Source organism: Pan paniscus, chromosome 4 (genome assembly GCF_029289425.2).
Source record: "Pan paniscus chromosome 4, NHGRI_mPanPan1-v2.0_pri, whole genome shotgun sequence".
Classification (NCBI taxonomy): domain Eukaryota; kingdom Metazoa; phylum Chordata; class Mammalia; order Primates; family Hominidae; genus Pan; species Pan paniscus.
Genome location: NC_073253.2, coordinates 53923295 through 53942780, shown reverse-complemented (window position 1 = coordinate 53942780; position 19486 = coordinate 53923295). Strand labels below are relative to the sequence as shown.

The 19486-nt window shown below is 36.6% G+C and overlaps 1 protein-coding gene across 1 annotated transcript in view; it reads right to left on the bottom strand.

The window, feature by feature from the left end:
* Nucleotides 1–19486, bottom strand: part of PDE4D (phosphodiesterase 4D) — a 1528950-nt gene that overhangs the window by 1006858 nt on the left and 502606 nt on the right. Inside the window, exon 3 of the mRNA XM_034960060.3 lies at nucleotides 15528–15757. Within this exon, the coding sequence (XP_034815951.1) occupies nucleotides 15528–15757 (230 nt within the window). The remainder of the gene's footprint in view (nucleotides 1–15527; nucleotides 15758–19486) is intronic.

The following is a 19486-nucleotide window of genomic DNA, read 5'->3' as shown; positions in this document are numbered from 1 at the left end:
GATCTTTTTTGGGGAGTCGGTTGCCAACAGAGGAATGGTTATACAAAGTGATCTGGAGAATTCTGAAAGGCCCAAGTATCCCTACCTCCCACCATAGCTGCCAAAACTTCCTATTGGATTGCCTGTGAAAAACAAAAGTTCATGAATTTTTAAAATCTACATATAAAATATTCCCAGTACCTCAAACTGTGTCTGTCATATACTAAGACTCAATAGATGAATTTGTATGAATGAAATTGTAAATAAATAATAAATTTTAATGTAATTTTATTGATTGGATAAACACCTATTTTCATTAATAGAAATCAATGTGAGAAAAATAAACAACCACAATTTTGTAAATCAAAAAATTCAGATTATTTTCACATTGTTTTCCAGTTCTTAGCCACATGCAGGCATATATTTTGCAGTGTTTTAACTTTAACCTGGATATACTTGTATATTTTGCTTTTCTCCTCAAAACATTCTAAATACTTCCATGTTACCATATACTTATCATAATAATCATTTTAATGACTATATCATAATCCATAAGTATACATTTTCACTGTCATTCATTCACTGTTTTGCCAACTGCAAAGGATGCTTTGACATATAGAGTTTTATAGAAACACTCTCATCTCAGTTTTTTTCAGTGGATATTGAACAGAACATACCAGAATTTATAAGCCAAAATAAGAAGATATGAGTCTTGGTCTTTATTTGTTGCAGATAATCCTCTGAAAATCAATTAACCTTGACATTTCTTCTTAAGACAAATGAAGGCTTCTCTGCTTGGGTCTCCTCCATTGAGTTTAATTAAAACCCTTTGCTAAGGCACTGTGTAAATATGATATACTCTACAGTTGCCAAATTCTAGTCACAGATACTGTTTCAAACAGTGTAAATTAAACAAACAAACAAACAAACAAAAAATGACCCAGACAAGGTCACCAAAGAGAAGAGAATAAAAAAATTGTGTGCACATATGTATTACATCAAGGATCTTGGTTCCAGGTCTCAATCATACAACTCTATCAAATAGCCTTAAATAAAAATTAGCATGATCATAGGTTGCTATGACTTAAAGTCTGCAAATAATATGTTACATCCAAGCTAAGGGCAAAACCGTATGCACGTACCTTTCTGTTGTTTCACTAAGGTCACAACAGTAACCCCATTTACAGACGAATGTTTTCTACAAATAGAATTTTTCCACATTGAATTCAATTTTATTCTTTATTTTATTGCTAAAATTGGCAGCATGATGAACTGGAATAATGCTTGAATGCCAGAAATAGTATTTAAGAATATATAAGAAAGCAATAGTGTTTAATTCAATTATTATTTCTAAGAACTAAAATTCTCAAAAGCAAACTCAAATGCTAATTCAAAATACCTAAGATGTTATTATTGCTGGCAAAATATTAGAGTTAGATATAAAAATTATTTAAAATAAACTAATACTTTTAAAATGATAATTCATATTTTTTAAAAAATCAGATCCTTCTCCATACTCCAGAGACTGTAATAAATCTGGGAAACAGCTGAGTAATCTGGAAGATGCAGAAGTACTGAAACACCAGAAGCTGCTATTCTCCAATAGATGCTGAAAGGTACTAGGAACCCAAGGACACCATTGCAGACCTACTTACTGGGACAAGGACAAACCCTATGGTCTTTCCAAAAGACCTACTTGCTATGCTCAACTACTTGTTCCCTGGTTTAACACCCATCAGTCAGAGGACAGGTGGACCAATTATTGAAAATATTTTGGAATGCTGTTTCATAGTCATATCTCAGACAACCACCTGATACAGAGCTTCTTCCTCTCCCTGTGTTCTTTCAACTTCTTATCCCCATGTTGCACTGTGATTTCTCTCCCCTGTCTATCCTCCCATTCTCATTCTTTCTATATTATTCAATCAGTTTCTCTGGAGCCCTTTTCCCATGGCAAACAGACTTCACTTCATCCTCAGCCTTGCCACCAAAAAGTCATCCCAGATTCTAACCTCTCTCAAATTTGACTCTTCGCTAAAGATGTCACTTCCCTGTGGTGGATTCAGGGTAGGGTACTCTGGTTCTCAATGCCCTCTCTGGGTCCCAAGATGAAATGGGTGCTCTCCTGGTTACTCACTTTTACTTACTCCTCCACCTTCTTGTAAAAACTTCTCATTTGACATCTATGCCAATCAACTCTACTTCCTGACTTCTGCCAGTCTCTTTGGTCAGTTTCTCATTCATTGAAAACTGCCCACCTTTTTGTCATCTTGACAGCTTGAATCCTGCTGCAGTCCTGGGTGACTTTGATGTTGATGTGGAGGCATCACCTCATGCCCCAATCTCTCAATTCCTCAGCTACATCTTTTCCAAGGCAGTCACCCTTTTCCCTGACAACCTTCTATGTCTTGAACATACCTTAAATTACCTCTAGCACTTACATCTTAAAGTTCATTCTGTCCTCCAAATATGATCTATCTTTTGTTTGCTCACTTATTCTAATTTCACCTGTTTGACATCATAGAGATTTCTAGAGACCTTGAATACTTTCTATATCAGTATCTTCTAATATTCACTCATTTCCATAACCAGCTAAGTTGCCACAATTCATCATTTCTTTCACTCTCTTTCAAATACCTTCAAATCCCTTGCCCTATTTTTCTTATATTGCACCTGCTTTCCAATTTTGGAATAATCCAACTGTTTGCCTTTTCAGTGTTTATATCATAGCTGCTTAGCACTACTGGAAAATATTACAAAACCTCACATATTGGTTACATGAAAAGTTAATGGTAAGTTTTATCAACTGTACCTTCAATTGGCATTCTGGTCTAGCCATGTTTTAGCAGTTTTTATTTATCTAAGTGCAGACACTCTACTTTAATCTCATCCCTGGACTTTGACCTGCTGTTCTCTCTTCCTGGAACCATCTTATTTTGGTCTCAGGTTAGGTGTCAGTTCCTCACAAGCCAAAGTGAGTTTGCTCCCCAGTGAGATTTCATATTTCTCCATTTGTCTGCAGTCATATTTGTACATTATATGAAACAAACAAGATTATAGTGGTCTATTTTCTTGTATGTGCCCTACTTGATTCAATCCCCTGTGAAAGAAAAGGCTGTGTTTTGTCTTGTTGAGCCTTGGGTCACCAGTGCATACCTCAGTATACAGCAAATATCAGACTCTCACTATTTGTTGGTTGAATATAAAGTGAATACATTAATATATGACTAATGCATGATTGAGGGGATCAGTATGTTTACCAGAATCCCTTGCATGTATGATTTTATTGTTTTTAATTCTGTTTTGTAATATGTGTATAAATACAGGCATACTTGTTTTATTGTGCTTTGCTTGATATGGTTTGGGTATTTATACCCTCCAAATCTCATGTTGAGATTTGATTCCCAATGTTGGTGGTGGGCCTAGTGGGAGATGCTTGGGTCATGGGGTCAGAGCCCTCATAAATGGCTTGGTGCCCTCCCTGTGGTCATGAGTTACTGTGAGATCTAATTGTTTAAAGAATATGGCACCTGCCCCCTCTCTTATTCCCTCTCTTGTCATCTGACACAGCTGCTCCCCCTTTACCTTCTGCCATGAATAAAAGCTTCCTGAAGCCTCACAAAAGCCAAGCAGATGCTGGTGCCATGCCCAGACACCCTGCTAAACAATGAGCCAAATAAATCTCTTTTCTTTGTAAATTAGCCAGTCACATGTATTCCTTTATAGCCATGCAAAACAGACTAACACATTGCTTTATCACACTTCACAATATTGTGCTTTTACCAATTGAATATTGTGGCAATGCTGCATCAAGCAAGTCTATTGGCACCATTTTTTCCAATAACATGTACTCACTCTGTGTTTCTATGTCATATTTTGGTATTCCCAGAATATTTTGAACTTTTTCATTATTATTATATCTGCTAGGGTGATCTGTGATCAGTGGTCTTGGATGTTACTATTTTAATTTTTGGGGTGCCACAAACCATGCCCAGGTAAGACAGTAAACTTAATGGATTAACGTTGCATGTATTCTCACTGCTTCACTGACTGGCCATTCCCCAATTTCTCTCTTTTCCTCAGGTCTCCCTATTCCCTGACACACAATAATATTGAAATTAGGCCAATTAATAACCTTACAATGGCCTATAAGTGTTCAAGTGAAAGGAAGAGTTACAGGTCTCTTGCATTAAGTCAAAAGCTAGACATAATAAGGCTTAGTGAGGAAGACATGTCAAAAGCCAAGACAGGCTGAAAGCCAGGCCTTTTGTACCAGTTAGCCAAGTTGTGAATACAAAGAAAAAGCTTTTGAAGGAAATTAAAAGTACTACTCCAGTGAACACAGAAATGACAAGAAAGCCAAACAGCCTTATTGATAATGTGGAGAAAACTTCAGTGGTCTGGATAGAAGATCAAACCAGCCGCAGCATTCCCTTAAGCCAAAGCCTAATCCCAAACAAGGCCCTAACTCAATTCAATGAAGTCTGAGAGAGTTAAGGACTGCAGAAGAAAAGTTGGATGCCAGCAGAGGGTGGTTCATGATGTTTAAAGAAAAGAAGCCATCTCCAATACATAAAAGTACAGGGTGCACAAATTACCCATTTAACAAAGCTGCATAAATACCCTCTGAACCTAAAATAAAAGCTGGAAAAAAAAAAAGAGTGTGAAGTGAAGCAGCAAGTGCTGATGTATAAACTGTGAGAAGTTATCCAGAAGGTCTAACTAAGATCATTGATGAAGGCACTACACTAAACAACAGATTTTCAGTGGAGACAAAATAGCCTTCTATTGGGAGAAGATACCATCTACAACTTTCATAGCTAGAGAGGAAAAGTCAATGCCTGGCTTCAAAGCTTCAAAGGAAAATCTGACTCTCCTGGTAGGAGCTAATGCAGATGGTAACTTTAAGTTGAAGACAATGTTCATTTAATATTCCAATAATTCTAGGGCCTTTGAGAATTGTGCTAAATCTACTTTGCCTGTGCTTTATAAATAAAAAAATAAGGACTGGATGACAGTATATCTGTTTACAGCATGGTTTACTAAATATTTTGAGCCCACTGTTGAGACATACTGCTCAGAAAAAAATATTCTTTTCAAAATATGACTGCTCATTGACAATGCACCTAGTCACTCAAGAGCTTTGCTGGAGATGTACAAGGAGGTTAATGTTATCATGCCTGCTACCACAACATTCATTCTGAAGCCCATGTTCCAAGGAGTCATTTCAACTTTTAAGCCTTATTATTTAAGAAATACATTTCATAGGGCTATCACTATGATAGATACTTATTTCTCTATGGATCAGGGAAAAGTAAGTTGAAAACTTTCGGGATAGGATTCACCATTCTAGATGCCATTAAGAATATTTGTGATCCATAGGCATAGGTCAAAATATCAACATTAACAAGAGTTTGGAAGAAATTGATTCCAACCCTCATGGATGACTCTGAGGGGTTCAAGTGGAGAAAGTAACTGCAGATGTGCTGGAAATTGCAAGAGAACTAGAATTAGAAATGGAACCTGAAGTTGTAATGAAATTACTGCAATCTTATGATAAAACTTGAAAGAATGAGGAGTTGTTTCTTATGGATGAAGCAAAGAAAATGGTTTCTTGAGACAGAATCTACTTCTGGTAAAGATGCTGTCAACGTTGCTGAAATGGCAACAAAGGATTTAAAATATTATATAAACTTAGTAGATAAACCAGAAGCAGCGTTTAAGAGGATTGACTCCAGTTTTGAAAGAAGTTCTACTATGGGTAAAATGCTGTCAAACACCATTGCATGCTACAGAGAAATTGTTCCTGAAAGGAGGAATCAATGGATGTGGCAATTTTCATTGTAGTGTTATTCTAAGAAATTGTCACAGCCACCCCAATCTTCAGCAACCACCACCTTGATCAGTCAGCAGTCATGAACATTGAGGCAAGACTCTCCACCAGCAAAATGTTACTGACTTGCTGAAGGCTCAGATGGTTGTTAGCATTTTTTTTTAGCAATCAAGTATTTCTTACTTAAGGCATATACATTGTTTTCTTAGAGACAATGCTATTGCACACTACAATATAGTGTAAACATAACTTTTATATGCACTGGAAAGCCAAAAACTACGTGTGACTTGCTTTTATTGTGATATTGGCTTTATTGCAGTGGCCTGGATCTGAACCCACAATATCTCCGAGGTACATCTGGTATATACCTTCAAGAAATAAAGTTAGTCTGAATTAAATAATGTTGGAGAAATAAGAAAGCCAAAATCACATGTTAACTGAGACACAGAAGAGTTAGTAGAGGAGTAAAGAGGGAGACCACCCTTGAAATATGTGATCAAAAGCTCGGAAAGTTCTAGAAAGTGAATGGTAAAGAAGTATAGTATTTATGTATTATAAACTTTATATTCTAAATATTATTTATATATTATAAATTACATACTTAAAAAACAAGTATTCTAAAGTTTTTAATTTCTATATCTAGCTTTCACACAGCAAGGGGTGTGTGTGTGTGTGTGTGTGTTTATGATAACATTTAGCACTAATCACAATTGTTTAGGAATTACATCATGGTAAAATTCAGAACCCCCTGAGAAAAAGCCCTCCTGGGAATGTGGACAAAGGTCTCACTTTAACGAAGCTCAGAGCCACAAACTTCAGTGTAAATGATGCTAATCTATTAAACAAAGTTGACCCATCATCCAGATATGTTGCATACATGACTTCAAACAACATAACTAAATAGCATTTATTTTTGTTGAATTCCTCAGATTTGAAATAATCTAAAAGTGCCCGGCTCCATCTACTTCCTTTCAACTGGAGGGCAGATTCTAAATGAATGAGAGAAATGGGATGAAAAATAATATGGAAATTCTAAGTTCTAGAAAGAATTCTAAGTACCTAGAATTTTTTTTTTGGTTGGGGGGAAGTGTGTTTAACCCAAGAAGTGATATATTCTTTCTATAGTTTTTTTTCTATATACAGATTTTTTAAAAGAAAACTTTTGCCATTTTGTAGTGCTCATTTGTAGAGAAAAAAAGTTTGATTACTTCATCCTTTAATGAATTTCAACTGAAAATATATTTTTCATTTTGGATTTCTCCAAGCGATGCACTCTGGTCATGTTAAGTTTGAATCAGTATTATACATTACGCAATACATAATAATTAAACAAATACAATTTGGTCAGAATATTTTTACCTACATTTTTTTCATAAACACAAATACTGTAAAACAGAATAAAAAGGCTTTTAAAGAATTATAAGCTCTCCTTAAACACTTCAGTGATCCACAGTTCTGCATTACAGAAGGATGGTCAGCCAGGGCAGTGTTTGTTGCAAAGAAACTATCTATGGAGTGGAACAATTGTTATTGAGTGATGGAAATAATCAAAGGAAAGGGCTTTGTTGAGTTCTGCCTTGTGCTTAATATAGTATTGTGCCCTAGCACTTTTCACGGTAAAATAAATGCTTCCTTGGGTTCGCCTCAAAAAATATGGGATTCCCCAACCAATCTCTATCACTAAAACAAGTCACATTGGCACAAGAAAGTTTTGAAAATAGGGACCAGATGCTCTGATGTTGGTGAACGCAAAAGTTGTCACCCTCTTTAGTGTTTTTAACAACGTGGGAGCCTGGTGAAATAGAAGCCTTTGATTTCTAAAGGTAAACCTTCCCCTGGTACATGCTGCTTTACTGACACACAGATATAAAGTAAAATACTGTGGTATAGTATCAGTCCATTCAGCATATCCTTAATGAGGACACCAGAATGTACTACAATAATGAAAAGGTACTGTGATAACCTGAAAAAGACACTGGAGTTTAATCATGATCATATTATTTTGTAAATTGAAGGCATCGCAGATATAGCATAAACCTTTTAGAGATTCTATGATAGGTGAGAAAAAAGTCAGCATTTTTTCATTGCTTATTTTAGATTAGATTCAAAAATTGCCCTGATTCTGGAAATAAGATGATTTTTATCCAGATATTTTAAAGTGCTCCATCACTCTTAGAATCTAATTTTAATCTTGAAAATCACAAATTTTGGGCCAGGCATGATGGCTCACGCCTGTAGTCCCAGCACTTTGGGAGGCTGAGGCGGGCAGATTACATAAGGCCAGGAGTTTGAGAACAGCCTGGCCAACATGGCGAAACCCCATTTCTACTAAAAATACAAAAATTAGCCTGGTGTGATGGGACATGCCTGTAGTCTCAGCTACTTGGGAGGCTGAGGCAGGAGAATCGCTTGAACCTGGGGGGCGGAGGTTGCAGTGAGCCGAGATCACGCCATTTCACTCCAGCCTGGGTGACACAGCAAGACTCCGTTTCAAAAAACAAAACAAAACAAAAATAATCACAAATTTACAAAGTTTAAAGCAAAGACAGATACGATTAAATCAGAACAATGCTTTAAAATAAAAGGCTTGTAATATTTTGTGAGTATCCTGAGAAGTTTAGATAAACACTACAATCATAAATTGCATGTAAATCAATCAAAACCAAAAGAATCCAATTTTGTCTGCTTAGTATGTATCTTCAAGATTATTGGAAGTATTGTTTCCCAATTTTTGGCATTGATTACTTTTCAATTTTCATCTAGCTCAAGAATACTATATTTCTACAGAATGTTTCACAATCACGATTATGTGTTTTATTTTCAATTTTGGGAAGCTTTGCCTAGTGGGTTATAGATCTTCCATATAACATTCAATAAGAACTTAGATAAATCACTTGAAGCTTGAACATACATCAAACATGAAGGTACAGGCTTCATGGTAGACTATGAAATACAATCTCTAGCTTTATAAACACCCTTATATCCAAATTATTTAAAATATGAAATGCCCATTAATACCTTCTTAAGTTTAAAAGGCCAAATTTGAAAGATCAGATGTGTCTGATCCAGCCTTCTGTTTTTCCTTTTTTATTTTCTGTTTGGATTTTGATTCAGGAATAAATTGCTGAAAATAATCTTTTTTTTAATGTTCTCTCTAACGTACTGTTTGTAGTCAAGAGCACAAGATGAAGAGTGGTTAGTCAAAGAATCCAATGTCTAACTGGCATCTGTGACCGGTCCCTCTGTGAATAGCACACAAATCAAGGAAATATTTCTGGAAGATCCTTGTAAAATGAACCCTTATATGAATAAAGTAATTCTTCTCTCTCTGTTGGGTAGTTAAATTTATCCCCAAAAGTGACCATGTCTTCTTTTACATTCTTTTCATTTTCTTTTTTTATAGGACATAGTGATACGAAGGTACACAGTGTACTTCTTCAGACAGGTAATAGGATACTAGGGATGAGAAAGTGTTTGTAACATTCTCCACCCACCCATATCCCTGAATATACATCTATCCAGAGGTGTGTCATCATGTCACAAGGGAATAACTTGCTCTTGGCTCTCATTTTATTATAGCAGATGCAGCAATGAAATGTAAGTAGAGAGTTTTATTGCTACCTCCCCCACATTTTCTTCATTCCCATAACTTCCCACCTGTGCACTGGGAATGATTTCCACATGTGTGGCAAGCTAGACTCTCCTTAGATTGTCTAGGGGCACATGGACCACACGGGGGAATGTAAGCCAGTGCCCAAGATAGGGCTGAAAGGAGATCCTAATTCCTCCTAAGGATTCTGAGCAGGAAACTATTTAGAAGTCAGCAAGGTTGTGGAAGAAGTGAAGCAGAAGTAGGGAGACCACCATTCTCATTCCAAGCATAACTGAACAGCACTTGAAAGCAAGACATGTGTGCGGGAAGATGCCAGATACAGACTTCTGAACAGAAATGTCACAAGTCCATAATAACTGTAACTTTCTGAAACAGGAGCCAATTTCTGATTGACTCCCAAATCTGCTAGAACATCCATCTCTACCCCAAGAGTTATTTGTAGAGGATCTCTGAAGCCAATTCCAATAAGTAAACAAACATTAACAACAACAAACATTATTTGTTCTAATATTTTCCCAGTGTAGGAGTTGTAGTTTTTGATGTTATATATTAAGTATTTACAATATGCAAAAAATGGAGATAGGTATTATACCATTAGAACAAACCCATGAAGTAGGTGCTCACATTATTCCTACTTTTGCTTTTGTAAAATTAGGAACTTGGAGTGGTTAAGTACCTTCACAAGATGGTAGTAGGTGGGAGACAGGACTCAAATTCAGACCATCTATGTCCAGAGCCCCACTCTTGTCTACTCACTACCCGGCCATCAGCCAACATAAGCATGCTGTGCTTCATTCTCAACTCTTCTCTGCCTGCCCTCTTAGTGCTTGGATGTCTTATTTGCCACCATCCAATATTCAAGGGACCAGCTGTCCTTGTCTCCAAGTGAAATTGCTCTGCGGGTTAAATGTCATTCTTGTTTTCCCCTTATTAAGTTGGGTCCACTTCTTGCCTTACAGTTTCTTCTCCCTGCTGCACACTTCCCTCATATTTCACAGGTCCCTAGGATTACCAACATATTCAAAGTAAACATAAAGTAAAAATTCAAGACACTGTTTAGAACAAAATATTCACTTTATAATACACATGGCTAACCAAAGACTCATGTCTAGAATATACAAGGAGCCCTCAGAAATCAATAAGTAAAAGAAAAACTGAACAAATGTCTGAATGGGCATAACACAAAGAAGATATCCAAATGTTCAATAAACACATCAAAAGGTAAGCAATATTCCTACTCATTGGGGAAATGTAAATTAAAACCACAGTAGTATACCACTACACATTCACCAGAATGACCAAAATGAAAAAGACTGAAAATACTAAGTGTTGGTGAGAATGTAGAACAACTGTACCTACTACGTATTGCTGGTGGGAGGGTAAAAGAGCACAACACTTTAGATAACTGTTGGGCAGTAAAGAAAATAAATATTTGCCTCCTTATGACTCAGAAATGCTACTCCTGGGAATATACCCAAAAGAAATGAGTGCATATATTCACAAAAAGACTGGTATAAGTGTACATAGCAGCTTCATTCATAATCCCCTCAAACTAGAAACAACCCAAAGGTTCATTAGTAAGAGAGTAAAAATAAATACATTATGCTATATTTATGCAATAAAAACAACAAGCTGCTGAGATATACACAAACATGGATATTAAAAAAAATTTCAACTAATAGAAGCCAGACACAACAAGTACATACAGTACAATTCCATTTATGTGAAGTTCAAGAGGAGGCAAAATAACCTTTAGTGATCAGTTGAGAAATAGGATGGTGATTACATGACAGTATAAATACATAATAATTCAAGATGTATAATGCATGTAAATTATACCTTAATAAAAATATTTTATGAAAGGTAATAGATAGAAAATTATTTAGGAGGAAAATATGAAAAACTGACTTTCCGAATTACTTCTATGCCACGTTCATAACATTTCAAGTCATTAATAGCTGTCTCTCTTACTTCGAGGAAGGTCAGTAAACAGCCATGAAGCCTGAATGCGCCTACCCTGTACAGAAAGTTAACTGGCAGATGAATTCAGGGTTATAGGCATCCCAGGTCTTAATAATTCTGTTTTCTGTTCATTTACAGTTTCTAAAGTTTGCTAAATCACAGCATACACACAACCTAACAGTTTGGGCATACTCAAAAGAAATTGTTAAAAAGTGTACATTTGAACACATTCGCATTGCTTGGGAAAAAAACTCAAAGTAGAAATACGGAAGTGTGAATAACTAAAAGTCCTTTTGAACTCAGTCTCTTGACACAAGTACTTCATGAGGAAGCTAATAGCTGTCATCTACGACACTTATTTCTGCACGTCAAAGTTCTTTTTCAGAAACTAATGATTCTCAGGGCCATACTGTGGCTTTCTAAAGGGGTGGAACAAGTCTCTAGACCCACTGCCTGACACTTGACAAGGCAAGTATCTGGCATACTGATATGCCAGAAGAAAGAGCAAAAGGCTATGATGTTAAGAAAGAAAGGAAAATAAATCTGGAGGGCATGAAAAGTCGCCTTGACCATCAAAGATTTGCAATTGCTAAGGTATGGTCTCAGTATAGGTTGGCAATGGGACTTAAAGGCATACTAACCTTTAATAATGAGGCAATGGGCTGGAGACAACTCAGTTAAAATAGGCTAAATTTCCCATTAGCTCTTTCTGACAGCTATAAAGGAATCTGGGGCTCCTGGTTAACTAAAATGGCTACAGAATATAAGCCCGAACTTCACCTTTTGTTTTTTGTTTTTTGTTTTTATTTTGAGACAGAGTCTCACTCTGTCGCCCAGGCTGGAGTGCAGTGGCGTAATCTCGGCTCACTGCAACCTCTGCCTCCCGGGTTCATGCCATCCTCTTGCCTCAGCCTCCTGAGTAGCTGGGACTGCAGGCACACACTGCCAAGCCCGGCTAATTTTTTTTTTGTATTTTTCGTAGAGACTGGGTTTCACCGTGTTAGCCAGGATGGTCTTGATCTCCTCACCTTGTGATCTGCCCGCCTCGGCCTCCCAACGTGCTGGGATTACAGGCATGAGCCACTGCGCCCGGCCCCGCACTTTACCTTCTACTTCTCCTCCAAAGCTTCGACATTCCAGAAAGTTATACTCCTGAATTTTCTATTCCTCAATATTCAATTCACAAATTGTTCTGGCTTCCAAATGTAATAACAATACCTTTAATATCTACTTAGTTTGGTTCTTGTTGATTGGCCATTATTGTCTATCGTTTCTTTTAAAATGAAACCCTTGTTCCATCTTTCAAAAAGAAAAATTATTTTCTTCATAATATTGGATAAATTTGTAAATAGTAAGCATGATATTGCTTATATAGTCATTCCTTGGTATATGTAGGGGATTGGTTTCGGGTCTACCACATGTACCAAAATTCATGCATATTCAAGTCTTGCAATTGGCCCTGTGGAACCCACATATATGAAAAGTCAGCCCATCTGTATACATGAGTTTCACATCCCAGTAATACTATATTTTCCATTTGTGTTTGGTTGAAAAGAATCCTCATATAAGGGAACCTGTGCAGTTCAAACCTGTATTGTTCAAGGGTCAATTGTACTTGATTCTTAAATCTTAATGAAGATGGAAATGAATGTGAATCAACAGAAATGCTGGGACATAGACAATTCGGAACCCTGAAGTTCCTTGGCACTTGGAAACTGTTTTTAGCAATACATTCTCTCTCTGACACCCAGGCCAGGGTGCAGTGGCAGGATCTTGACTCACTGCAACCTCTGCCTTCCAGGCTGAAGCGATCCTCCTGCATCAGCCTGCTGAGTAGCTGGGACCACAGGCGCATGCCACTACACCCAGCTATTTTTTTGTGTTTTTGATAGAGACGAGGTCTTGCCATGTTGCCCAGGCTTGCCTCAAATTCGTGAGGTCAATCAATCCCTGCCTCGGCCTCCCAAAGTGCTGGGATTACAGGCATGAGCCACTGCGCCCAGCTCAAGATTTTAGATTACACACAATGTTCAACTACATAGAGATATATTAGGTATATTGCATCATTTTATTTTAAGGGCACATGATATAACACCAACTCAAAATGAGAAATCATGGTTAGCAACCAAAATTTTTGAGATACCAAAGCTAATTGAATATATCAGGGCTTTAAATTAGTGCATTTTAATTTTAATTATAATCTCTTCTTCCACAAGTGTGAAGAAAGTAAGATAACTATTCTAAGATAACCTGGTGTGTAGTAAACAGTTAATCAGGACTGTGTCAATTAAATATAGGAAGACCTGTTTGAAACACTGGCCTTTAGCAGACCTGACTTTCAGGAGTGATCCACCATTCTCTAAATGGTAAGACTGGCTCAATTTGCCTGAACTGTCTGTGCAAATAATGTGGTTTATGCTGCATATCCACTTTCCTTCTGGAAATCTGGAAGTTTGTATATCCTAGGCAGAGGGTACCTAAGTGACTGGCCTCCAGTAAAAACTCTAGGTACTGAGTCTTTAATAGGCTTCCCTGGTAAAGGCATCCCTGGTGAACACATTTCACAAGTGTTGTCTCAACTCATTACTGGAGGAATTAAGTGTATCTTGTCTTACTTCACTTGGGGACTCTTGGAAGCTTATGTTTGGTTTCCTCCAGATTTTGTTCCATCTACCTTTCCCTTTGCTTATTTTGCATTGAATCCTTTTGCTATAACACATCAGAGCCATGAATATGACTATTTGCTGAATTATGAGAGCTCTGCTAGCAAATCACTGAACCCGAGGGTGGTCTTGGGATCCCTGGATACACCTGATATCTGTGAATCTCTTCTACACAGAATGAACGGCAGCAATGTTAATTCCAAAGAAAGGAGAAATAGTTTCAGGGGAACAGCATTATTCAAAAAATGTTCAGGTCAAGCTGTCATATAAAATTCCCATCTGCTTTAGTATGAGTCTGATCAATGTGTGTGCATTCTTCTTTAAACACATAGTTCAATTACAACAACAGAAACAAAATATATTTCCTCTTTTCATTGCTTCAAGGTGAATATTTGTTTTCTTATTATTTATCTAGTAGTATTTTCCTCATACCTTTTCCTAACACAGGTCCCTTAGACTGGTCAATAACAAGTAAAACAGCTAAATTCAGTATCTTTGAGTTGAGTTACTAGCCAAATTTCCTCTGAGCACAACCTTCCTAACTTTAACAAGATCCAAAAGACATTTTCCCCAGAGATGCCTTTAACTTGGCAGAGGATGTGGGACCATCACATTTGTAGCATAGTAATTGTTTTGTTCTTATAGTTTTAGCAAATGTTCAAGAGTCTATCTATGTATGGCCCACTGGCTTCATCCTCTTTCCTTTCTATCCAGGCTCCTTAAAAATGCAGCTGGTCACAAGAACAAATAATGGATGTGCCCAATATCCTTACTGTCTTTCACAATTTTTAACCTGGTGACATTGCTTTAAAGTGTAAAACTCCATTGGTAAACAACACGAAAAAGAATAAAAACAAAAATTATACCCTGCAAAGTAGGAAATAAAAATGTTACATGATGGAGACATGGCTGTGGCTGACTCTTCTATAAGTACTAATGCTAAATAAAATCACCTTATACTGGGAGCTGAAATAGTATTCTGGTAAGCAATACCTCAAAATGTCAAAGGCAAAATTTTTAGACTCATGAATACCATTGCATATTTCTTTTGATTCTAATTACAATACAATTTATTCTTGATTCCAAATTCATTTTGCATCAGTGAACATTTCCTATTGTTTCTAGACATGTATCACTACATGGTAATTTGTCCATTAGTTCTCATTTGTTAAAATGTTTTCTATCAAGTCACATATGGCCAATATTAATTTTCCAAGTACGACTGCCCTTTTGCAAATGTTTATTAGCATTCACCAATACATTTTCAGCTCTTCCTTGTAAAACAATTTCACTAAAATGTCTTCTCCTGCAGATATAGAAATGTCACCTGAGAAATTCATCCTTTTTTTTTTTGACTCTAGAAACCCCATTGTTCTCCCACTCAAATCAAGCAATGAGCCACAAAAACTCAAAAGACCACAGACAACAATCACCATCTAAAATATAAAATGGGGAAATGACATCTGAGGGCACTCACCCACTGGATTCTGCAGAAGTGATAGCAATCAGCGGCAGAATCTTCAGGGGGAGGCTGGTTGGTCGTTGAATGTTCTCTGATTCACTTTTCAAGTCAGCTTGTTCCAACTGTCTGAAGGCGAGAGGGGGAAGCTGAATATTGCGACATGAAAGTCTCCGGACAAGATAGGGTTCCATTCCACGGAAAGGGTCTTCCTCTTCATTACTGGAATGTAGTGTTTCCTCAGAGGCCTGAGGTAATAATTCAAGAAAGTACATATAATCAACAAAAATCACACTGTTTATCATTACATAATGGCTTAATACTTTCCTGGGAAAGAAATTAAGTAAAATGTATACATGAAAAATGCTATCTAGAAAACAGTGACATTAACTGAACAATATTTGATTAACTAAAATCTAAATTTATTTTTAAAATAGCAAATTTGTTCACCAGGTGTGGCTTGGTTAAAACAGTTAACTAACATCTTCAGTAATCTTAGAATTTATTAGCTTTGTGTGTGAATTCTATAAAATCAAGGATAAATCAAAATGTTTTTATAACTTCTATGAAATGAATTGCAAACATCATTAAATATATACATTGACATATGCATGTGTCTCATATATATATATATATATATATATATATATATATACAGTTATGCATCACTTGATAATGATCCATTCTGAGAAATGCATCATTAGGAAATTTCGTTGTTGTGTGAACATCACAGTGTATTTAAACAAACCTAGATGGTACATTGTTACTGTACTAAATTCTGTAGGCAATTATAACACAATGGGAAATATTTGTGTATCTAAGTATATCTAAACATAGGAAAGATACAGTAAAAATACAGTATTATAATCTATGGCCACCATGGTATGTGTGGTCCATAGTTGACTAAAATGTTATATAGCACATGACTGTATATATATATATATATCTTTCTTACATGCATGCCCATGAAGAGAGAGGAAGAAGAAAAGTCCTATTTTTTCTGCATATTTAAGGCCATATTTGAAACATATGTTTTCATATGTCACATTTACTCAGATATACTCTTGCCAATTTTTATAAGACTGAGAGGGTAGTAAGAAAAAGAAGACTTTAAAAGAAACTTGAGGACCCAGTAGAACTGTATTTAAGTCACAGCTCAGCAGAATTTTGCAAATTTGATCCATGTTATCCACATGCAAAGGTAAACCCAGGTCAAAAGTTAATATTTTGATTCTAGTTGAGAAAAATATACTATCACATGAGCAATAATTATTTCCAAATGGCTGGAAAGTCTACTCTAGCAATATTTATTATATCCACATATTGAGAATTATAGACTCACCAAATGTTATAACATGCTTCTATAGAGTGTTGGGTTTTTGAATCTTTGCACTGCCACTTTACTATTTGTATTGATAGAGTGTTGCTTAGTCTCTCTAAGGTTTCTGTTTCTTTATTATAAAAATGGGACTAATATTTACATACAAGAATTAAATGAGATCATGCATATGATGTGCGTAGTTCATTACTTACATTGTGATTAGCACTTATATATGGCAATTTCCTTCCCTTCTGAGTTTTACAGGTGAAGAAGTTTATATTTCTCAAAATTAACCAGTTGGCTGAAAGTTAGACATTCATCGAGCTTGGAACATCCAGACCTCATTTATTACACTCCTTACTATACAACTATCTTTGGGCAAGTCACTTAGGCTCATTGAGGTTGTTTCTCCATCTGAAGACTGAGATAATAATATTTACCTCTCAGAGTCATTATGTGGACCAAATATGTAAAGTATTTGAAGCACCAATATCTGGCAAAGAGGTTGCACTCAACAAAATGGCAGCTATTATTATAATCCAGGCTAATTTCCCCTTTCTCCATAGCTCTATGCTGTCTTTGATGCTCACTCTTCACATTGATTCCCAAATAGAAAATTTTTGTCTTCCTGATTTATATCTTGAAAAAGGTAAAAGGATGTGAGATGGTGGACTCTATCCAATCTTGGGTTGCATTGTCCAGTTGTATAGACAAGACGACAGAAGGGTACTCAGAAGGTTTAAAAAACAAACAAAAAAAAGAGGTCAAAGCTAAAAAGAAAGTTCATTTATTTCAAATCCTAAATTCTGAGAATCTGTGCTTTGAGGAATCTACTTGCTTTATAAAACATCAATAATAATGACTAATACTTACTGAGTCTTTATTAAGTAGTGCCGTGTTTTACATATACTGTCTCATTTAATTTTTACTAAAATCCTATGAGTTAGTTCTTCTTGCTTTTCCCATTTTACCCATTAAAAACCCCAGAGACCTATCAAATAGCATGCACTGGCGACACAGCCACATGGCTAGTGGGGTGATTAATCATCTTACTTCGCCTGGGACCTTTTGATTTTAGCACACAAAGTCCTATGTCCAGGGAAATTCCACAGTCCCAAGGAAACCAGGATGATTGATCACCCTACATGTCAGGATACAAACCCAAATCTCTTCTAGTTAAAACTGGAGCTAAAAGCCACCATGCTGCACTACCTTAACAAGTATAGTCAGTGGCAGAGTGAGTATTAGTAGCAAATAACAGAACACACACTAATTGATCATAACTCAATAAGCTTCACATTTTCATTTGAAAAATTAAACAGAACTGAGATGAGAGCAGCCCTACATAAACATTAGAAATGAATGACAATCTGTCATTAAATGAGAGGATAGAAATTTTATCCCCTGTTCTGCCAGTAATTACTCAGGTGGTCTTAAGAGGTGCCATTGGTTGTTACAAAATCAGAGTACTTCATAACTGGAAGGGGTCTTAAGGTTTATTTTGTATAATGTCTTGATTTTTTGTCTGCAGAGACTAAAGACAAGCAAGGCTAAGACCAGCAGATCTGGAATAGGACCTGGGAGTCTGAATTTTAGTATGCACCACCTCTGATCCCAATGCGGAGGGTTTGAACATCACATTTTGAAAAACAATGGCTTGGAGATATCAGAAATACTATCTTTTCCATCATCTCCTTGCAATAATTCCATTTTCTAGCAACAATATAATATACAAATTTCTATAATAACGTGTTCCAGATCTGCTGGTCTTAACCTTGCTGGTCTTTAGTCTCCATAGGGATAAAATCAAGAGGTTATACAAAATAAACCTTAACACCACCTCCAGTTATAAAATACTGATTTTGCAACAACCAATGGCAAATCAATGTTTCTGTGAGATAACAAATATAGAAAAAAACAGAAAGCATATGCACTTGGAACAGTCTTAGCTTTTAGATTGGGAAAGTGAGCCTCTGTGTACTTATGTACTTAGGAAGTTCCTCTAAGAACAGAACTTCATTCCTGGATTGGAAACAGGTCATGATTAAGTTAATGACTTATGTGTTGTGATGGTTAATACTGAGTGTCAACTTGATTGGATTGAAGGATACAAAGTATTGTTCCTGGGTGTGTCTGTGAGGGTGTTACCAAAGAAGATTAACATTTCAGTCAGTGTACAGGGAGAGTCAGACCCACCCTTCATGTGGGTAGGCACCATCTAATCAGCTGCAAGCACAGCTGGGTTAAAAGCAGGCAGAGAAACATGGAAGGACTGGAATGCCGGAGTCTTCTGGCCTGCATCTTTCTTCTGTGCTGGATGTTTCCTGCTCTCGATCATCAGACACCTGTTCTCAAACAGGTGGACTCTTGGACCTACACAAGTGGTTTGCCAGGGACTCTTGGGCCTTGGGCCACAGACTGAAAACAGCTTTCCTACTTTTGAGTGCGATGAGAATTATAGAATCATCAAATGTTACAACATGCTTCTATAGAGTGATGGGTTTTTGGATCCTTGCACTGCCACTTTACTTACTTTTGAAGTTTTGGGACTTGAATGGGCTTCCTTGCTCCTCAGCTTACAGACCGCCTATTGTGGGACTTCACCTTGTGATCGTGTGAGTCAATACTCCTTAACAAACTCCCTTTCACATATACA